This window comes from Piliocolobus tephrosceles, chromosome 8 (genome assembly GCF_002776525.5).
Source record: "Piliocolobus tephrosceles isolate RC106 chromosome 8, ASM277652v3, whole genome shotgun sequence".
NCBI classification, from domain to species: Eukaryota; Metazoa; Chordata; class Mammalia; order Primates; family Cercopithecidae; genus Piliocolobus; species Piliocolobus tephrosceles.
In genome coordinates this window covers 80,064,807-80,085,944 of record NC_045441.1, presented here as the reverse complement: position 1 = coordinate 80,085,944, position 21,138 = coordinate 80,064,807, and the positions used below count along the sequence as shown (strand labels likewise).

Below are 21,138 nucleotides of genomic sequence, written 5' to 3'. Positions count from 1 at the left end.
CTGGTTAGAATTTAATTGCACGTGTAAAAAGATTTAAAGCTGTTATTTTGTCCATAATTTCATATGCTCCTATCATAGTAAGTGCTCGAATTAGTTGATCTCTTAAAGCAGCAGCAGTTAGTGATAATTTGTTACTCTGTGTTTTCCATATAACAAGTGCTTGGTGGACTCTCTCACTTAATGAAACAGTGCTGAAAAACATTATTAATAATATAACAGTTAAATATTTATTAATGTTTAATATATTAAAATTACTAATTATTTGAAATGTCAATTAAGAACATTGCTTTAAACTCCTGTAATATTGTATATCTAGGTTTTCAAACCAATTTTACCAAGGTGAAGATGAAATTAATTGGTGAAGAGAATCTGTATAAAAATTTAGCATGGGCCGGGCGCCGTGGCTCACGCCTATAATCCCAGCACTTTGGAAGGCCAAGACGGGTGGATCACGAGGTCAGGAGATCGAGACCATCCTGGCTAACACGGTGAAACCCCGTCTCTACTAAAAAATACAAAAAACTAGCTGGGTGAGGTGGCGGGCGCCTGTAGTCCCAGCTACTCGGGAGGCTGAGGCAGGTGAATGGCATGAACCTGGGAGGCGGAGCTTGCAGTGAGCTGAGATCGGGCCACTGCACTCCAGCCTGGGCGACAGAGCGAGAATCCGTCCCAAAAAAAAAAAAAAAAAAAAAAAAAATAGCATGGAGCTGGGGACATAGAAAGTGAATGTTAGCTCCAGCCCATTCCTTGTTCCCTTATAGAAAATCAACAATTCAATTTACATTCAGTTCCCAAGATCTCAAAATCATAATTGCGGGTTATTTCTAATAAACCAGTATATTACTGCTACTACACTCTATGCTTTTTTTTTTTTTTTTTTTTTAGACGGAGTCTCACTGTCTCCCAGGCTGGAGTGCAGTGGCACGATCTCACTCACTGCAAGCTCTGCCTCCCGGGTTCAGGCCATTCTTCTGCCTCAGCCTCCCAAGTAGCTGGGACTACAGGCGCCCACCACCATGCCTAGCTAATTTTTTGTATTTTTAGGAGAAACGGGTTTTCACCGTGTTAGCCAGGATGGTCTCGATCTCCTGACCTCATGACCTGCCCGCCTCAGCCTCCCAAAGTGTTGGGATTACAGGTGTGAGCCACCATGCCTGGTTACTATATGCTTTATAGCTTGATCTCACTTGATTCTCATGACAATTCTCTTACATGAGTATATCCATTTTACCAGTGAAGAAACCAAGTCATCAGGAAGTTAAAGGACTTGCCCAAGGTCACAAAACCAGGTGTGAGTAAAAGTCAAACAGTCTGTCCTCATAGCCCTTGTTCTTCATTATGTTATATGGCCTTCCAACATGGATAACAAGCATGTAATAAACTAAAATCAGCTTTCTATAGCAAAGTAAAGATTGTGTTAATATGAATGTTTCAAAACCATGCAGTATCAACATGATACAGATCAGAATGAGAATAAATTTGTACTAAATGCTGTCATTTATACATACCTCTTTGTAGGCATATCAGTTTCTGAGTTTGCCAGGTTTAGTTTTTGACATAAAAATTCAAAATTGGTTTCAGTGATGTCGTTGGCAACTATCTTGAATATCTTCTCTAAGATTTTCTCTATGTTTGAAGATAAAAGAAAATGTATATCTTTTGAAAAAGATAATCTATTTTGAGTTCATATTATATCTAGTTTTCTTATTTCTGTGCTTCTGTGAAATGTATATGCTAAGTAAAACTGAAAATGACAATGCTGGCCAGGCACAGTGGCTCACGCCTGTAATCCCAGCGCTTTGGGAAGCCGAGGCAGGTGGATCACCTGAGGTCAAGAGTTCAAGACCAGCCTGGCCAACATGGCAAAACCCCCACCTCTAATAAAAATATAAAAATTAGCCGGGTGTGGTTGTGTGTGCCTATAGTCCCAGCTACTCAGAAGGCTAAGGCAGGAGACTCACTTGAACTGGGAAGGCAGAGGTTGCAGTGAGCTGAGACCTCACCACTGTACTCCAGCCTGGGCAATAGAGCAGGACTCTGTCTTAAAAAAAAAAAAAAAAAAAAAGACAATGGCGGCCGGGCTTGGTGGCTCATGCCTGTAATCCCAGCACTTTGGGAGGCCAAGGCGGGTGGATCACCTGAGGTCACAAGTTCGAGATCAGCCTGACCAACATGGAGAAACCCTGTTTCTACTAAAAACACAAAAAATTAGCCGGGTGCGGTGGCACATGCCTGTAATCCCAGCTACTTGGGAGGCTCAGGCAGGAGAATAGCTTGAACCCAGGAGGCAGAGGTTGCCGTGAATCAAGATTGTGCCACTGCACTCCAGCCTGGGCAACAAGAGCAAAATTCTGTCTTATGAAAAAAAAAAAATGACAATGACAATGCGGATCTAAAATATAAACTGAAATTTGAAACATTTGTTCCATTTTTTTCTAAAATCCAAAAAATCCAACACTTAAAATGGCCATTGAAAAGAATATTTATAAGCAACTTTTTCTCTTTTTTTTTGAGACAGAGTTTCACTCTTGTTGCCCAGGCTGGAGTGCAATGGCATGATGTCGGCTCACCACAACCTCTGCCTCCTGGGTTCAAGTGATTCTCCTGCCTCAGCCTCTCGAGTAGCTGGGATGCGCCACCACACCCAGCTAATTTTTTGTATTTTTAATAGAGATGAGGTTTCTCATGTTTGTCACGCTGGTCTCAAACTCCTGACCTCAGGTGGTCTGCCCGCCTCAGCCTCCCAAAGTGCTGGGATTACAGGCATGAGTCATCGCAACCGGCCTATTTATAAGCAACTTTAAAGTGATTTCCAAGCCGTTTAGTTCTCCAGGATTTGAAATGCATTTGACTCCTTCCTTCAATTCTGGCTTTTTAATGTATGTGGGAATGTTTTGTTTTGTTTTGTTTGGTAGAGAATATGGACAACAATTGTATGTGCTTCATTATGTACCAACTTGAGAAACTAAGTTCACATCTACTATAAATATGGTGTATATGTGCATATTTTATATTCAAGTCAATTATTTAATAAGTTGGCTGAACAATTAGTGATTTTAGTGTTTTTAATTAAAACTTCCAGCTAATTTGAACAAAACCCATTTTTTCTGGACAAAGGTACTGTGAGTTTTTTCTTTTCTTTTTTTTAGACAGGGTCTCACTCTGTTACTCAGACTGGAGTGCAGTGGCATAATCACAGGTTACCACAACCTCGACCTCCCGGGCTCAAATGACTCTCCCACTTCACCCCGACAAGTAGCTGGGACCACAGGTGTGTGCCACCATGACTGGCTAATTTATTATTTTTAATTTTTATTTATTTACTTATTTTGAGACAAAGTCTGGCTCCGTCACCCAGGCTAGAGTACAGTGGCGGGATCTCGTCTCACTGCAACCTCTGCCTCCTGATTAGCTGGAACTACAGGCGCCTCCAGATTAGCAATTCTCCTGCCTCAGCCTCCCGAGTAGCTGGAACTACAGGCACATACCACCATGTCCAGCTAATTTTTGTATTTTTAGTAGAGATAGGGTTTTGGCATGTTGGCCAGGCCAGTCTCAAACTCCTGGCCTCAAGTTCTCTACCCACCTCAGTTTTTAAAACTTTTTGTAGAAACAGGGTCTCACTATACTTCATCTTAGCCAAAAGGCCGAGAAGCAATAGGGTCTCACTATATTGCCCAAGCTAGTCTCAAACTCCTGAGCTCAAGCAATCCTCCTGCCTTGGCCTCCCAAAGTCCTGGAACTACAGGTGTGAGCCACTACCCCCAGCCTGTGAGAATTTTCAGAACTCGAGATGTACCATCCCCCATGATCAAATATGTTCTATTTTAAAAAGTTTTATATATACTCTCTCAGGCTATGTTTCATGCTATGATATATATAAAATTCCAATCTTCTAAGTAAAAGTTTAAGAAAAAGGTTCGGCCGGGCGCGGTGGCTCACGCCTGTAATCCCAGCACTTTGGGAGGCCGAGGTGGGTGGATCACGAGGTCAGAAGATCGAGACCATCCTGGCCAACATGGTGAAACCCCATCTCTATTAAAAATACAAAAAAATTAGCTGGGCATGGTGGTGGGAGCCTGTAGTCCCAGCTACATGGGAGGCTAAGGCAGGAGAATGGCATGAACCCAGGAGGCGGAGCTTGCAGTGAGCAGAAATGGGGCCACTGCACTCTAGCCTGGGCCACAGAGCAAGACTCCATCTCAAAAAAAAAAGATAAAAGAAAAAAATAAAAGAAAAATGCTCCATTTGTTAATTGCAGAATAAATACATCTCCCAAGCTGATTTCTCTCTGCCCTCATTGGATGCCAAGCCTGCAATATGAAGGCTCCTTGGGCGTAGGGAAAGGAGATAAATGGCTGAGATTCTAAACCTTTCTCTAAAGTAATGTACCTAACAGAAATACTTTATGGATCCTAGAAAACTCCTAAAATCTTTATTTTATAGAAATGTAATTACCATAAAAGATCCTTTGTTTTTTTTTAGATGGAGTCTCGCACTGTTGCCCGGGCTGGAGTGCAGTGGTGCGATCTCGGCTCACTGCAACCTCTGCCTCCCGGGTTCAAGTGATTCTCCTGCTTCAGCCTCCCGAGTAACTGGGATTACAGGCACCCACCACCACGCCCAGCTAATTTTTTGCATTTCTAGTAGAGATGGGATTTCACCATGTTGGCCAGGCTGCTCTCGAACTACTGATCTCGTGATTCACCCATCTTGGCCTCCCAAAGTGCTGGGATTACAGACATGAGCCACCGCACCTGGCCAAAAGATCCCTTTTTATAGTAACAAGTAGGACAATCAACTTGCACAGTAAGTTAAAGAAGGCAGCTACTGTGGCTTTTAATTTTATATTTTAGGTTCCTTTATCAATAAAGCCCAAGTCTTGGAAAAGCCTCTAAATGATAGCCGTGTATATGAATGTATATTGTGACTTTAAGGACTAAGCAATTTTTTGTGACTATCTCACTATGAAATTACATTAGTACAAGCTCCTGATCATATAGACAAGGTACATGATAGAATGATCTGAGGGGACAGTTTTGGATATTCCATTTCCCCAAATCTGGGTCATAACTGATTGTTCTCTTGCATTAAAAATCTGAATTCTTTCTGACTAGTGATGAAAAGTGGCAAATCAGAGTCCTATAGGGAAAAGCCTAACTGTTGGGAACCCAGCCCCAGGGAAAGAATTGGACAGTGAAGTTCCCTCCCAGACACTTGACACCAATCTTCATCTAGTCCATTTTAAAGAAAATAGGCCTGTTCTCAGAAATAATCAGACACACAACAGAGAGCTCAAGGACAGATGGGATAAAGACTGTCAAAAGATTTCAGACAGATAGTCATAGTGGGCCAAAGACTGAATGCTATCAGTGGAATGGCTCCGTGGACTTCCCTCAAGGCCAAATGTATTTTATTTATTTATTTATTTGTTTATTTGTTTGTTTATTTATGTATCTATCTTAAAAATAGAGACAAGGTCACACTATGTGGCCCAGGCTGGTCTCGAACTTCTGAGCTCAAGTGATTCTCCTGCCTTGGCCTCCCAAAGTGTTCGGATTACAGGCGTGAGCCACCACACCCAACTCCAAATGTCTTTTAGAACAACTACATTTGTTAGAACAGATTGAAACTAATATATTTCTGTGTGGATTTTGAGTCTGGTCACAATCTCAATGAAACACTTATTGAAGGGCATTGAGGTCAATAGGGTAGGAAATGGCCCACCCCTCCTCCACTTGGATTTGCCTATTTTCAGTGCCTCAATTTGTATGGACCTGGATTAAATAATCTCAATTATCAAAACAAACTCCTAACCTTCAGAAAAGAAAGAGGATCAATTTTTTCACATCTCTGCCAGATTGAGAGCCTCCAATTAAAGCAAACCATCTTTTAATTCATATGAGATAGTGTCTTGTGGCTGGGTGTGGTGGCTCACACCTGTAATCCCAACACTGGGAGGCCAAGACAGGAGGATTGCTTGAGCTCAGGAGTTCAAGACTAGCCTGGGCAACATAGTGAGACCCGTCTCTACCAGAAGATTAAAAAATTAGCCAGGTGTGTTGATGCACACCTGCAGTCCCTGCTACTCAGGAGGCTGAGGTAGGAGGATCACTAGAGCCCAGGAGTCCGAGGCCACAGGGAGTTGTGATCATGCCACTATAGTCCAGCCTAGGTGTCAGAGTGAGACCCTGTCTCCAAAAAAATTAAATTAAAATAAAATAAAAGAGAAATGACTTCTTAGATAGTCAATCACTCACCACCTACCATCTCTTTCATCTGCCTTCTGTAGATAGCGTGCAATAGTGTACAACTGTTTTCCTTTACAGATTTCCATTGGAGGTCTCAGCAAAGGGTTGTCATCAAAATTTATCTCCTTCAGTGAAAAAAGATTGTAGATAGCACTAGGTAGAGCTGTCAGATTATTTCCTAGTAGAAAAAAATTAGAATTGAATTACATCTTTCTATAAAAGATAACTATGGAGACAAATAACATCTATTATGTCTTGCTGACAAAGTACCAGAGGACCCTCACAATGCAGCAGGTCATAAATTATTTCTGATGTCCACATGCTAAGAGCAAAAAAGAGTGTTTATAGAAAGACAGCTGTGGTTGCTTTCTCTCCTAGGGGTGGCAAAATGAGACAGAGACTATCCTCTTGTAATACAGCAAAGAACTTTATAGAGTGGATGTGATGGTAATTTTTAAACTAAACTGTTTATTTAGCATAATTTTAGATTCATAGAAATGTTGCAGAGATTGTAGCAAGTTCTTCTGCATTCGTCATCTAGCTTTAGTTTCTCCTAATGTTATCTCACATTATTACATTAGTTTAATCTAAGAAACCAGTATTGGCACATTACTACTAAATACACTTCAGATTTCTTTGGATTCATTAGGTTTTCCATCAGTGTCCTTTTTCTGTCTCAGGAAATCTCATTGCATACAGTTATATCTCATTAGTCACCTCTGGTTTGTGATAGTTTCTCAATCTTCCCTTGTTTTTCATGACCTTGACAGTTTTAAGAAGTACTGGTTATGAATTTTGTAGAATGTACCATAACTTGAATTTGTCAGATATGTTCTCATTATTAGACTGGGGTTATGGGTTTTTGAAAAGAATACCACAGAGGTGAAGTGCACTTATCACATTATATCAGAGATACCTCATATCCACATGACATCACTAAAGATGTTAAATTTTATCTCTTGGATAACACAGTCTCTGCCAGCATTCTCCAAGATAATGTTATAATTTTTTTCCTTTCCATACTCTATTCTTTGGGAGTAAGTCACTAAATCTAAGCTACCCTCAAGGGGGAGTGGGAATTAAACTCTACTTCCTAAATGTAATTTTTTCAATACCATCGTAATCCAATATAAACCTAACATAAAATGTAAAACTGGGGTGGGCACAGTGGTTCATACCTGTAATCCCAGCACTTCGGGAGGCCAGGGTGGGTGGATCATCTGAGGTCAGGAGTTCGAGATCAGCCTGGCCAACATGGCAAAACCCTATCTCTACTAAAGATACAAAAATTAGCCGAGCATGGTGGTGGGCACCTGTAATCCCAGCTACTGGTTGCAGGGAGCCGAGATAGTGCCATTGCACTCCAGCCTGGGAGACAAGAGCGGAACTCCATCTCAAAAAAAAAAAAAAAAAAAAAAAGACGTAAAACTGTGGTAAAAATGCATTTGTAATCATTTAGAGAGGCCTACAATTTGCCTTTATATTATTTATATATTTTATAGTTATGTTATTTATAAACATAGATAAAGGAACCTGGTTCCTTTTAGTGAATAATCATATTTAGAAACCAAGATCTGGATACAGTGTTTCTGGGAGTGTCTATGTGTAAAATATATTTATTATAACCCTAGAATTTTATATATGTATATATGCACACACATACATGTATAACATATATGTTATAAATCACAGCACACAGTCTTTAGGGTCTGGCTTCTTTCACTTAGCATTACAACATCAGTGTTGTTGTATCAATAGTTTTTTTTTCCTTTTTAGTAATAAGAAGTATTCCATTATATAGATGTAAATAATTTATCCATTTAATACATAAAAGACATTTGAAGAGCTTCCAGTTTTGGCAATTACAAAGGAAGCTTCTCTATAAATTTGCACTCAGTTTTTTGTTGAATACGTTTTAATTTCATGTAAAAGAGGAGTCAAAGTGAGATTGATGGTTTATATGGTTAAGTGTATGTATAACTATATAAGAAACTACCAAACTTTTCTAAAGGGTTGTACCATTTTGTATTTCTTTCATTAGTGTATCAGAGTTTCAGTTACTTGTATTTTGATAGCTTTTAGTATTATCAGATTTTAATTTTAACTATCCCTTTTTTGGGGGGGGGCCGTGGAGTCTCGCTCTATCGCCCAAGCTGGAATGCAGTGGCATGATCTCGCCTCACTGCAACCTCCACCTCCCGGGTTCAAGCAGTTCTTCTGCCTCAGTCTCCTGAGTAGCTGGGACTATAAGCGCGTGCCACCACACGGGCTAACTTTTGTAGTTTTAATAGAGACGGAGTTTCACCATATTGGCCAGTCTGGTCTCAAACTCCTGACCCCGTGATTTGCCCACTTGGGCCTCCCAAAGTGCTGGGATTACAGGCGTGAGCCACCGCGCCCAGCCTAATCTTAACTATTCTAATAGCAATATTTCATTGTATAGTTAATTTGCATTTCTCTAATATGACTAATAAGCATAATATTTTGGTATGCTTCTTTTCTTCCTTTCTTTCTTTCTTTTTTATTTTGAGACAGAGTCTAGCTCTGTCACCCAGTCTGGAGTGTAGTGGTGTGATTTCAGCTCATTGCAGCTTCCGCCTCCGGGGTTCACGCTATTCTTGTGCCTCAGCCTCCCAAGTAGCTGGGACCATAGGGGCAAGCCCCATGCCCAGCTAATTTTTGTATTTTTAGTAGCGATGGAGTTTTACTATGTTGGCCTGGCTGGTCTTGAACTACTGATCTCAAGTGATCCACCTGCCTCAGCTTCCCAAAGTGCTGGGATTATAGGCATGAGCCACCACGCCCAGCCTCTTATGCTTATTTTTTATTCATATAGCTGCTTAGTACATTATCTGTTCAAAATTTATACCGATTTTTATTAAGTGGTTTGACTTCTTAATTTTGTTTTTAGTTTTTTTTTTTTTTTTATTAAGCAAGTATTTTCTTCCAATCCATGGCCTTGCTTTTCATTCTTTTAAAAAATGTCTGAGCCGGGCACAGTGGCTCATGCCTATAATCTCAGCACTTTGGGAGGCCGAGGCAGATGGATAACTTGAGGTCAGGAATTTGAGACAAGTCTTGGCAACATAGTGAAACTCCATCTCTACTAAAAGCATACAAAAATTAGCCGGGCATGGTGGCAGGCGCCTGTAATCCTAGCTACTCAGGAGGCTGAGGCAGGAAACCCCAGAGGCAGAAGCTGCAGTGAGCCTACATCGCACCACTGCACTCCAGGCTGGGTGACACAGCAAGACTCTGTTGTAAAAAAAAAAAAAAAAATTAAAAAATTTTAAAAAGCCTTTAGTCTTGCTCTTGTCGCCCAAGCTGGAGTGCAGTGGCACCATCTTGGCTCACTGTAACCTCCGCTTTCTGGGTTCAAGTGATTCTCCTGCTTCAGCCTCCCAAGTAGTTGGGATTACAGGCACCCTGCCACCATGCCTGGCTAATTTTTTTGTATTTTTAGTAGAGACGGGGTTTCACCATGTTGGCCAGGCTAGTCTCGAACTCCTGAAGTCAGGAGATCCACCCGCCTCAGCTTTCCAAAGGGCTGGGATTACAGGCGTGAGCTACCGTGCCCAGCTGAGAAGTTTCCAATTTTGATGAAAACCAACTTATTTTCATTTGTGGATTGTAATTTCAGTGTTGTATATAAGAAATCCTTGCCAAGGTTTTGATTTTTTTTTTTCACCTTGTTTTTTTGAGACAGGGTCTGGCTTTGTCACCCAGGCTGGAGTGCAGTGGCACGATCTTGGCTCACTGCAGCCTCAGCCTCCTGGGTTCAAGTGATCCTCCCACCTCAGCCTCTCAAGTAGCTGGGACTACAGGAGTGCACCACCATACCCAGCTAATCTTTTTGTATTTTGTTTGTAGAGATGGGGTTTCCCCGTGTTGCCCAGGATAGTCCCAAACTCCTGAGTCTCAAGCAATCCTCACATCTCAGCCTCCCAAAGTTATGGGACTATAGGCATGAGCCATGACACCCAGCCTTTTAATATTTTTTCACTTTTTTTTTTTTTTTTTTTTTGCAAAATAATATTTTTCTATGTTCTTATCTAGAAGTTTTGTAGTTTTAGCTTTTACATTTAGGTCTGTGATTCATGGTGAGGTAATTTTTTATATGGTGTGTAGGATCAAAATTATATTGTGGTTGTTTGTTTTTGTTTTATTTTGTTTTGTTTTGGCTTTTGGACATCCAGTTGATTCAGCAATATTTGTTGAAAATAATGTTCTTTCTCTGTTGGATTACAGTAGTTCCTCCTTATCCATGGTACCTTCCAAGACCCCCCAGCTGATGCCTACAAACCTAATACAGTATCAAACATGATTGCTGTCAATCAGAACACATCTGTTCATGTCTTTCACCCATAAATTTAATGCCTTTTCCTTCTTAACTAAGCGCTTATCATGCACTGTGGCTGTAATTTTTGTAGTTCGAGGTGCAACAGCAAAATTAGCACAAATTTCTTTTTCCGTCTTCACAATTTCATTGATAGAATATTTGTCCTTAGTGTAGATCTTAGCGACTTCATCATATTCTTTTCTTTCCAAGTTGAGAACTTTCACCTTTTCACTTAAGGGAAGTACTTTAAGGCTTCTCTTTGGTGTATCTGAATTGCCAGCATCACTACTCTTGTGCTTTAGGGCCATTAATAAGTAAAATAAGGGTTACATGAACACAAGCACTGCGATACTGTGACAGTGGATCTGATAACTGAGACTGCTACTAAGTGACTGACAAGCAGGGAGCACATCCACTGAATGGATTCACATCCCAGGTAGGACAGTGTGAGATTTCATCAGCACTACTCAGAAAAGTGCACCATTTTAAACTTATTAATTGTTTATTTCTGGAATTTCCCAGTTAATATTTTCAGACCACTGTTGACCATGAGTAAAACCATGGAAACTGAAACTGTGGATAAGGGGGAACTACCATGGCAAAAAAATCAGTTGACTACATAGTGGGTATATCAGTCAGGGTTCTCTAGAGGGACAGGACTAATTATAAAAGGGAGTTTATTAAGGAGTATTGACTCACACAACCATGAGGTGAAGTCTGCCATCTGCAAGCTGAGGCACAAAGAAGCAAGTCCAAGTCCTGAAACCTCAAAAGTAGGGAAGCCGATAGTGCAGCCTTCAGTCTGTGGCCAAAGGCCCTAGAGCCCCTGGCAAACCAGGGGTGTAAGTCCAAGAGTGCAAAAGCTGAAGAACTTGGAATCCAGTGTTTTGAGGGCAGGAAGCATCCAGCATGGGACAAAGATGGAGGCCAGAAGACATAGCCAGTCTAGTCCTTCCACGTTCTTCTGCCTGCTTCATTCTAGCAGAGCTGGCAGCTGATTGTGCCCACCCAGACTGAGGGTGGGTCTGCCTCTCCCAGTCCACTGACTCAGATGTTAATCTGCTTTGGGAACACCCTCACAGACACACCCAGGAACAATACTTTGCATCCTGCAATCCAATCAAGTTGACACTCAGTATTAACCATCATAGTGGATCTATTCCTAGACTCTCTATTCTGTCCCATTGAGCCTTATGTCTGTTGTTTTGCCAATACTATCACTGTCTTCATGACTATAGTTTTACATAAGTCTTGAAATCAGGTTGTGTGAATCATCCAACTTTGTTTTTCTTCTTCAAAATTGTTTCAGCTATTCTAGTTCCTTTGACTTTTTATATACATTTTATAATTACCTCATTGTTTTCTGAAACAAAAAACTCTGCTAGGATTTTTACTGGAATTGAGTTGAATTTAAAGATAAGTTTTGGGAAACTGACATATTAACAATATTGTCTTCCAATTTATGAACACTATCTCTCTACTTATTTAGGTCTTATTTAGTTTTATCTATGTTACAGTTTTCAGCATATAGATCTTATATGTAATTTGTTAGATTTATTTATGGTTTTCATAAATTTTAAATTGTACTTTTAAAGAAATCAATTTCTAATCATTTATTGCTAGTCTGTAGAAATATGATTGATTTTTGTTTATTAACTCTGTATATGGGAATCTTGCCAAACTTACTTGTTCTGTAGATCCTTTGGGATTTTTGACTTAGACAATGTGTCTCTATTATCAGAAATAGTTTTTTCCCAATCTGTTTACTTTTTATTTCTTTTTCTTGTGTTGTTGTGCTAGTTGGGACTTCCAGTTATAACATCAAAAAGAAGTGGTGAGAAAGGAGAACTTTACTTTAATCCTGATCATAGTGGAAAAGAAATTGTTTACCATGGGGTGTGATATTAGCTATAGGAGTTTTGCAGATGCACTTTTTCAGGTTGAGGAAATTCTCTTCTATTTCTAGCTTAGTGAGATTTTTTTGTTGGTTGTTGTTTGTTTTTTAAAATCTTGAATGGAAATTGTATTTTTTCATATGATATTTGCTTTTTTTTTTGAGATGAGGTCTTGTTCTGTTGCCCAGGCTGGAACGCAGTGGCACAATCATAACTCACTGCAGCCTCAAACTCCCAGGTTCAAGCAATCCTCCTGCCTAAGTCTCCCAAGTAGCTGGGATTATAGGCATGAACCACCACATCTGCTTGCTTTGCTTTTTATACTTACAGTGAGAAGTTCATATGGCTTTTCATAAGCCTGTTCAGATGGTGAATTCATGGATTAGTTTTTGAATATTGACTCAACCTTGTATTCCCAGGGTAAATCGCTCTTGGTCGCAATATGATATCATTTTTTATATTGATGGATTTGATTTGCTTTAATTCATTAAGGAATTTTGCATCAATGTTCAAGCAGGATATTATTCTGTAAGTTTCCAAGTAATTGTTTTATTATAGTATTAGGATAATGCTGGCCTCATAGAATGAACTGAGACATGTTTTATCCTCAATTTTATGACAGAATTTTAAAAATTGGCATTATTTCCTCTTTCTTTCTCTCTTTCTCTTTCCCTTTCCCTCTCTCTCTCTCTCTCTCTCTCTCTCTCTCTCTCTTTCCTTCATTCTTTCAGACAGAGTCTCACTCTGTCACCCAGGCTAGAGTGCAGTGGCACAATCTCAGCTCACTGCAACCTCCACCTCCTGGGTCTAAGCGATTCTCCTGCCTCAGCCTCCTGAGTAGTTTTGATTTTGATTACAGGTGTGCCCCACCATACTCGACTAATTTTTTTTTTTTTTTTAAGTAGGGACGGGGTTTCACCAATTGGCCAGGCTGGCATCAAACTCCTGACCTCAAGCGATCCGCCCGCCTTGGCCTCCCAAAGTGCTGGAATTACAGGCATGAGCCACCGTGCCCAGCCTAACTTAGTGATTTCTTCTTGAAAATACTTGAAAGAATTCACCAGTGAACCTTTTTGAAATTTGCATTGTTTCTTCTATAAAATACTTGATAGAATTCACCAGTGAAGTTATCTGAGCTAGAAATTTTCTTTGTATGAGCGCTTCTAACTACAAATTCAATTACTCAAATAGATTTAGGGCCATCTATTAGCCCACAATGATATCTACCTCCTATTACTCACCCCCCTTGTATAGTCCCTTCTTACATTATACCAAGGTTGGTCTGTGTGATCAATAGAATAGAGCAGAAGTGATGTTATGTCACTTCCAAGATTAGGTTTTTAAAGACACTGCTGACTAGGCATGATGGCTCACGCCTGTAATCCCAGCACTTTGGGAGGCTGAGGCTGGTGGATCACCTGAGCCTAGAGAGGTCAAGGCTGCAGTGAGCCATGATCCTGCTACTGTGCTCCAGCTTGGGCAACAGAGTGAGAACTTGTCTCAAAATAAATATATATATATTTATACTTCAGAATATTTGCTTCAATGAATGTCAAATAATGAACCTGCCTACCTGTTTTAATCTGACTCCTACTTCATAGGCCTGGCTCTCAATTCTTGGCATAGCCTGGTTCCATGCTCCTTATCCAAACAACAGAGATAGTTTTTTCTTCTTCCTTCCCAACAGAGAAGGAAATGCAGAAAAATTGCTGACCTAAGGTTGTGTAGGTGTGTGTAGAGGAAGAGGTGAGGTTGGGTTCAGAAAGGGAAGAAATACTAAACGACTGGGTATAGGCAGAGAAGAGAGAAAAGAAATGAAAATATGTTCAGGCTCTTCTACTCTTTCAAGGCAGGAACTGGACCTTATACTTTGCTTTCATTTTCTGTACCTAGGACAGTCATTTCCTTCTAATGGTCACTTAATACATTACGTTGACTCTTTGCCATTCTATATCTTGTCAACAAAATTTGCAACTCAGACATTAATACTCTACTTACTGATTATGCTTACTGATTATGCTTGACACTCACCACTCAGGTTTAGATGCTGGAGATCATTTAAAGATAGCAAAGATGGTGGAATATAACTTATTTGATTATTGTGTGCATGTAAACTAACCAGATTTCTCAATTCTCCTATATTTCTTGGAATCTCTCTGATTGCATTATTTGAGATATCAAGTTCTTTAAGTTGAGTCATATTAGATAGCTCTCCTGGAAGTCTTGTTAACTGTAACAAAGATTTAAAAATTATACTTTTATAAATACATCTTTGCATGACTAAAACTTTTTCTAAAATCAAATGAAAGAGTTTTGTCTGTTTTTGTTTTTGTCTTAAAAAGGACATATTTTATCATGTCACAAATTCTTTGTAACTGACTCTCCCTTCTGGCTAAAACCCACAAGATACTGTGCAATATCCAAGTACCTCCCCAATCTGACCAGTGCTTCTAATTCAACCCTGTGGCTTGCTACCCACTTTGCTCACATTCCCATTGCTCAGTGTTCATTGTCTCCTTATCCTTTTCCCCTCTCCCTAAATCTAACTGTGTTTTTACTTCTTTCCTGCCCCCCAACCTCCCACCCCCAGAAGTCTTTTCCAACTACTCCATTCCACATTTGATCTCCTTATTTCTAGTCCTATCAACATCGCTTTTTTTTTTTTTTTTTGAGATGGAGATCTCGATCTGTCACCAGGCTGGAGGGCAATGGCGTGATCTCAGCTCACTGCAACCTCCACTTCCTGGGTTCAAGCAATTCTCCTGCCGCAGCCTCTCGAGTATCTGGGATCAGAGGTGCCCAGCACCACGCCCGGCTAGTTTTTGTATTTTTAGTAGAATGGAGTTTTGCCATGTTGGCCAGGCTGATTTTGAACTTCTGACCTCAGGTGATCCTCCTACCTCAGCCTCCCAAAGTGCTGGGATTAAGGGTGTGAGCCACCTCACCAGGCCCCATTGCTTTTTATTCATCTTTTGTGTGCTTTTTTAAGATTTTTTAAATGACATGATACACATGTTTTATACTTTTTGTATGTGTTCCCAAGCACAAAATGCATTTTGACCAAATGTTTAATAATGGAGTCACAGTTTGGCAATGTGACCTTAAATAAAAATTCCTACTACAAAAAGTGTTGCAAAATTGCAGGAATTAAAATATTCTGTTAAGATGAAGAATACGCATATTTAGAGAAAATAGGGCCTTTATGAGTGGCTTTTGAAATAAAGGATGTTCTATGAACAAAACAATTTTGAATGTGTAGGCACCTCTGAAATAACTAAACAACAAGGTATATTCTGGATGTTGAACATATATTCTATATGTTCTATATGTTCTATATATTCTATATGTTCTATATGTTCTATATGTTCTGAACATATATTCTATATGTTCTTCCAGGTATAAAGGAAGCATAAGAAATAGTTTCCAACTTCACAAAGATTAAAATTTATTTTAGGGAACAGAATATATCCATATGAAAAAATCAGGAAATGGAATGAAGCAATAGGTAATCCAATGCCAAAATAATACAATTAATAACTAATGAATAAAAGTTTAGAAAAGGTTCATTACTACAAATCAGGTAACTCTCTGTAAAGAGTTACATAAAAAAAAAAAAAAGCTTTACATAAGTAAAGCTTCATGTAAAAAGTAGAACTTGAATAGCCTCTTAAGAATGAATAGGGGGCTGGGCTCGGTGGCTCACACCTGTAATCCCAGCACTTTGGGAGGCCAAGGTGGGTGGATCACAGGAATTCGAGACCAGCCTGGCCAACGTGGTGAAACCCTGTCTCTACTAAAAATACAAAAGTTAGCTGGACGTGGAGGTGAGTGCCTGTAATCCCAGCTACTCAGGAGCCTGAGGCAGGAGAATCACTTGAACCCAGGAGGCAGAGGTTACAGTAAACTGAGATCGCACCACTGTCCTCCAGCCTGAGTGACAGAATATCATGCATAGTCATGGCTAGTGAGAAGCTGACCAGTAAAGAAAGGTGATGCAAAGCAGAGGGAGATTTGTTTGGATAAGGAGCATGGAACCAGGCTATGGCAAGACTGGAGAGACAGGCCTGTGAAGTAGGAGTCAGATCAAAACAGGTAAGTGGGTTCATTATTTGACATTCAATGAAGGAAATATTCTTTAATTACCTTCTCAACATTTACTAGAGGTGGTGTCTGAGAGCTGTGTGATGATAGGGTTCATATAGAAGGAAGGTTCCTGTTGGGCATCCTTCCTTTAGTAAAATAAAAGCCCTGTGATTAATCTGACTCTTCTTCAGTAAGTGACCATCTGCTATTACATAAGTTAATTATCTGGGCATTTCATTTCCACCCCAAGGGGGTTATCAATGATATTTTCAACTACATGGGATATTCTTTTTGACAGGAGTTCTTGTAAATCATTTTTTCCATTTGATGACCTTTGCAATGATGTTGCAAATATGTGGACTGTTTGCCTTGGGCAGCCACTCACTTTGAGTAGGCAACAGATATGCAATTTGGATTCCTGACAGGCAAGTATGATACATGGAGAACAGTCCTCTGCAATGAAGTCTGACAGCTTTGATAAGGTTTGCTAAAAGGGAGGAAGCTCCTGGCATAAATCTATGCATGAAGTGAGTGATAACCAAGGACGAAGTTGTAGACAGTGACACTGGAAAATGAGGGAGATAATCCGACAGCTTTTTTAGAGGAAAAGTGATACAATTTTGGTGTAAGATGAGGTATAACTGATGATGGAAAAGGAACAAGAATGATTTCATGAGTTTTAACCTGGCAGGTTTAAAAGAAAAACTGGCATCACAAACAGAAATGGAGAAGTTTTGAAAGGAGATGGAAGAAAAATGAGCTGACTTTGAAGTGATATTGAGTGTGTGACAACAAAAGAATAGAACATGTATAATTTCCAGGAAAAAAATGGGAACTATGGGACTACAGCACTGGTGTGAGATCAGCTTTAGTCATGTAGACTTTGGGATAATGTGCATGTAAGTGACAGCAGGTGTGGTGAGAAAGGAGTTAATAAAAAAGAGAGAGTTAAGGACATCATTGGAGATACCAACAGTTATCTTACAAGAGGAGAAAATGAGTGAGATGGTTATGAATCAGTCAATGAATTAACTGATTATTATATTGCAGAACTAAAAATTGTCTGTTAGTACAAAATCAACTTTTTAAATGCAAGGTGTATCATTATTCATTCCATCTGCTTAAGCAAGTATTCCCTGGAGTAGCTTTTCTGGAAATGTATTATATGATAGCTGTTATGTTAAAAATGGTCAAACAAGTTTGGGAAATATGGGAATATTTTGGGAAAATTAGTGCAAGACTCTTCAAAGCTTTTAATAGATCAGTATTCATTGTTATTCTTTAAGAGAAGAACCCAGTGCTTCTTAAAGCTATTTGATCACAGACACTGCTCCCCTCCTCCCTTTTTTTTTTCTTGAGCAGACACTCATGGGACTAGGGCTTTTAGGAGTAGACTTTGGGAAGTCCTGACTTAGATAACAGCTGTGTTCTTTTCATTTGTTTACTAAGATCTTCATATAAATCAGTAATGTTTTAGTTTTTAAAAAATTATTTCCATAAAAGTTACTCCTAGAGTTTCAGTAAGATAAAATGCTAAACTTTAAAAATGTTAATTCTTATTGATCTAGTAATTCTTCAGGGAAAATTTCCTAAGGAAATAGTCTAAAATATGAAAAAGGCTATATTTATGGAAAAATTCATCACAGGATTATTATGAAGAAAAAGTATAACATCCATAAATGCAAAACAAGAGGATTAGATTTATAAATCATGTACTGGTTATAACAATTTATTGGGAAGATGATTATATCAAAGAGAAATGCTTATTGGTTAAAAAAGGAAGAATTTAAAACTGAGTGTCTAGTCTTTTATAACTTCTTGTAAAAACCATATGCATAATGGGAAAAAAGACTAAAAGTTGTGTCAACGTATGCCAGTAGTTATAATACAATGATATGCTTGTGGAATGATTTTTGTTTTAATTTTATCACTTTCCAAACTTTCAGTAATGTGTTTATACGACATTTACAACTTTAAAACTCCTTTTACAATTACACCGAAACAAAAAGGAATCTATAGAATTGTCAGCTTTCATTGCTTCATATTTCATTTTAATGAAATAGTTTCCTGTACAGCTTTTGTGTTGTGAAGTGTATTTATAAGCCATGTTTGGTGGGGAGGGGGAAGCCTTTCATTTAAAAAATAAAATATTCCAACTCAATTTAAAACACACATATGGTACACACAGATACACCACAGCTTAAATTCTGATCCTCTCCAGTCTCTCCTTCCCCACAAAGCCCACAGTCTCTTACCTTTCTCCCTTTTATCTGACTTATATTCAGCTGTTCCAGTGATTGAAGTTGGCACAGTTCAATAGGAAAATGAATAAATTGATTGCTTGAGAAGTTTAATTTCTGGATTCCTTTTAAATTACAGATGTCTGAAGAGATTTTCTGTAATTGGTTTTCTGAAAGATCAAGTACTCGCAAATTTTCTAAAGTACACAATTCTCTAGGGAAAGTTTCAAATTTATTACAGCATAAAATAAGTACATGGAGTGATATCATATTAGAAATAGATGCTGGAATTTTCTTTATTTGGTTTTTACCAAGATCCAGGTATTTAAGATTAATAAGAGAACAAAAGTGCTCAGAAAATATGAGGAGTTTGTTTTCACTCAATTCTAAATGAAGCAGTTGTTTACTGAAAGATATATCCACAGGTATTTCTGAAATATAATTTCCATTAACACTCAAATAATAAAGAGAATCTAAAGCACACAGTCCCAACGGAAAATATATTATTTTGTTATAATTCAATTCAATTTTAATTATTTTTTGGCAGTTTTTTATTTCAATGGGAACATCTGTGATTATGTTTCCTGAAAATTCTAGACTGCATATATTATTAAGATGTGAGATACTGTCAGTTATTTTTACCATATTATTTCTGTTTACATGAAGTTTTCTTAAATTGTTAAGCTTATGGATGTTCTTAGGAAGTTCTGTTAATTTATTATCACTAAGAGTAAGGCATTCCAACGTTGCACAGCAACATATTTTCTCTGGTATATTTTTCAATAAATTTTTATCAAGTATAAGAATCCTAAGTTCCCTGAAATTCTCAATTTTGTGTGAAATAACTTCCAATTTATTGTTGGCCAGTTGGAGTTCTTTTATTTTGAGTAACTGAAAAATTTCTACAGCCAGAAAGGTAAGCTTATTATGATCCAGTAAAAGTATTTCTAAATTTTTAAGCTCCCTAATTTCTTTTGGCAAACTGCTAATCAGGTTTCCAGTAAGGTCTAGTGAAATTAACTTTGGAAGGAAGCACAGAGCTTTAGGAAATATTGTTAATTGATTATATTCCAAATTGAGAACCCGCAAGTATTTTAAACTAGGCAGAGTATCTGGTATATGCCTTAACTTATTTTTACCCAAACTTAAAATTTCCAAGTTTCCAAGACATTCTAAGTCAGAAGGAAAATTTTCAATATAATTGTTATAAAAAAAGAGTTGTCTGATATTCCCAAGCTGAGATATTTCTTTAGGTATATGTGATATGTGGTTGTGACTGACGTTTAATATCCTTAAATTATGAAGTAACTGAATTTCAGATGGAAGTGATGATAATCCATTTTCTTGCAGGGATAGAATTTCAAGTCCTAGCAAATCACCTGAGTCTGCCCCTTGAAAAGTTTTGATTTGATTCTTGTCTAAATATAGATGTTTTACATATTTGATTTTTAAAATGTCCTTAGGAAATTCCTGTAAACCCTTGGCCTCAAGGTTAACTGTAAAGTTATCTGCCCCTAAGCCAAGTTGTTTCTGATTTTCTTCAGAGACTTGTGGACTAACTTCTCCTACTGTTTCATGAGATAGGAAGTTAACCAAAGCCTGATATTCTGCAGTCCTCCCAGTTAGTGATGATATACTCTGTGAAGTTTCTGTTCTAGTGCTTGTTTTAGAAAATTGAAGATTTTTCTTTTGTTCTTCATTTCTCTTAGACTTGCTTCCAGAGGAAGATGTTGACTCTAATGTAATCTCTCTAGGATGTGTTTCATAAATCTGGTTAGAAGATTTCCCTTCCAGGTAATCAGAAGCTTCGTTTATCAAATTTGATGTTTCTTTAATAAAGCCAAGCTCCTTCACTGACTGTGATCTAGATTCTTTCCTAAATTGACTAATAGTATCCTCTAGCTCCTCTGACATACCCTCCTTTTCAGACATCTTATTTGCTGATATGTTTTATGCCAATACAAAATTGTAACTTGATTTTAATTTTCATGTTTTTTCCTTTGAATCTACAAAACAAACATTGAAATTAAAAGATGTAATAGAGATGTCAAAATTACAAATAAATCTTAATACAACTATTTTATTTTATAAGAAATAATTTAATACAAATACAAATAATACATTTATAACAAACTAATTTTATATATAATTCCTGGTTAAGGATGGTTTATTGATTGCTTGTACTTATCACATGTTACTCTTGAAATCACTTTAAAATTACAGAAAGAAACAAAAAAGATCAAAGAAAATGAGAAAAAAGCCACAAGGGAATGAGAGGATTCAGCAAATTTCATGGAAAACATAAAAGGGGGCCAGGCGCAGTGGCTCAC

At 38.3% G+C, this 21,138-nt stretch overlaps 1 protein-coding gene across 1 annotated transcript; it reads right to left on the bottom strand.

Annotated features, from left to right (window-relative positions):
• LRRD1 (leucine rich repeats and death domain containing 1) lies at positions 1 to 20,814 on the bottom strand. Its single transcript, XM_023226717.2, has 5 exons — positions 18,824 to 20,814; positions 14,517 to 14,715; positions 6,268 to 6,429; positions 1,509 to 1,626; positions 1 to 191 (listed from the first exon to the last, which is right to left on the bottom strand). Exons 1-5 carry the CDS (start codon positions 20,738 to 20,740, stop codon positions 5 to 7), a joined length of 2,583 nt encoding a protein of 860 aa, XP_023082485.2. The 5' UTR covers positions 20,741 to 20,814; the 3' UTR covers positions 1 to 4.
• Between the last annotated feature and the right edge of the window lie 324 nt (positions 20,815 to 21,138).

What these genes read in the sequence shown, in the direction of transcription:
- LRRD1 (XM_023226717.2), bottom strand. Translation starts at nt 20,740, where the DNA reads ATGTCTGAAAAGGAGGGTATGTCAGAGGAGCTAGAGGATACTATTAGT. An exon ending in GTCAGATAAAAGGGAGAAAG is followed by an intron (nt 14,716 to 18,823) that starts GTAAGAGACTGT and finishes TCTTTGTTACAG; the next exon opens with TTAACAAGACTTCCAGGAGA. An exon ending in GAAGGCAGATGAAAGAGATG is followed by an intron (nt 1,627 to 6,267) that starts GTAGGTGGTGAG and finishes CTTCAAACATAG; the next exon opens with AGAAAATCTTAGAGAAGATA.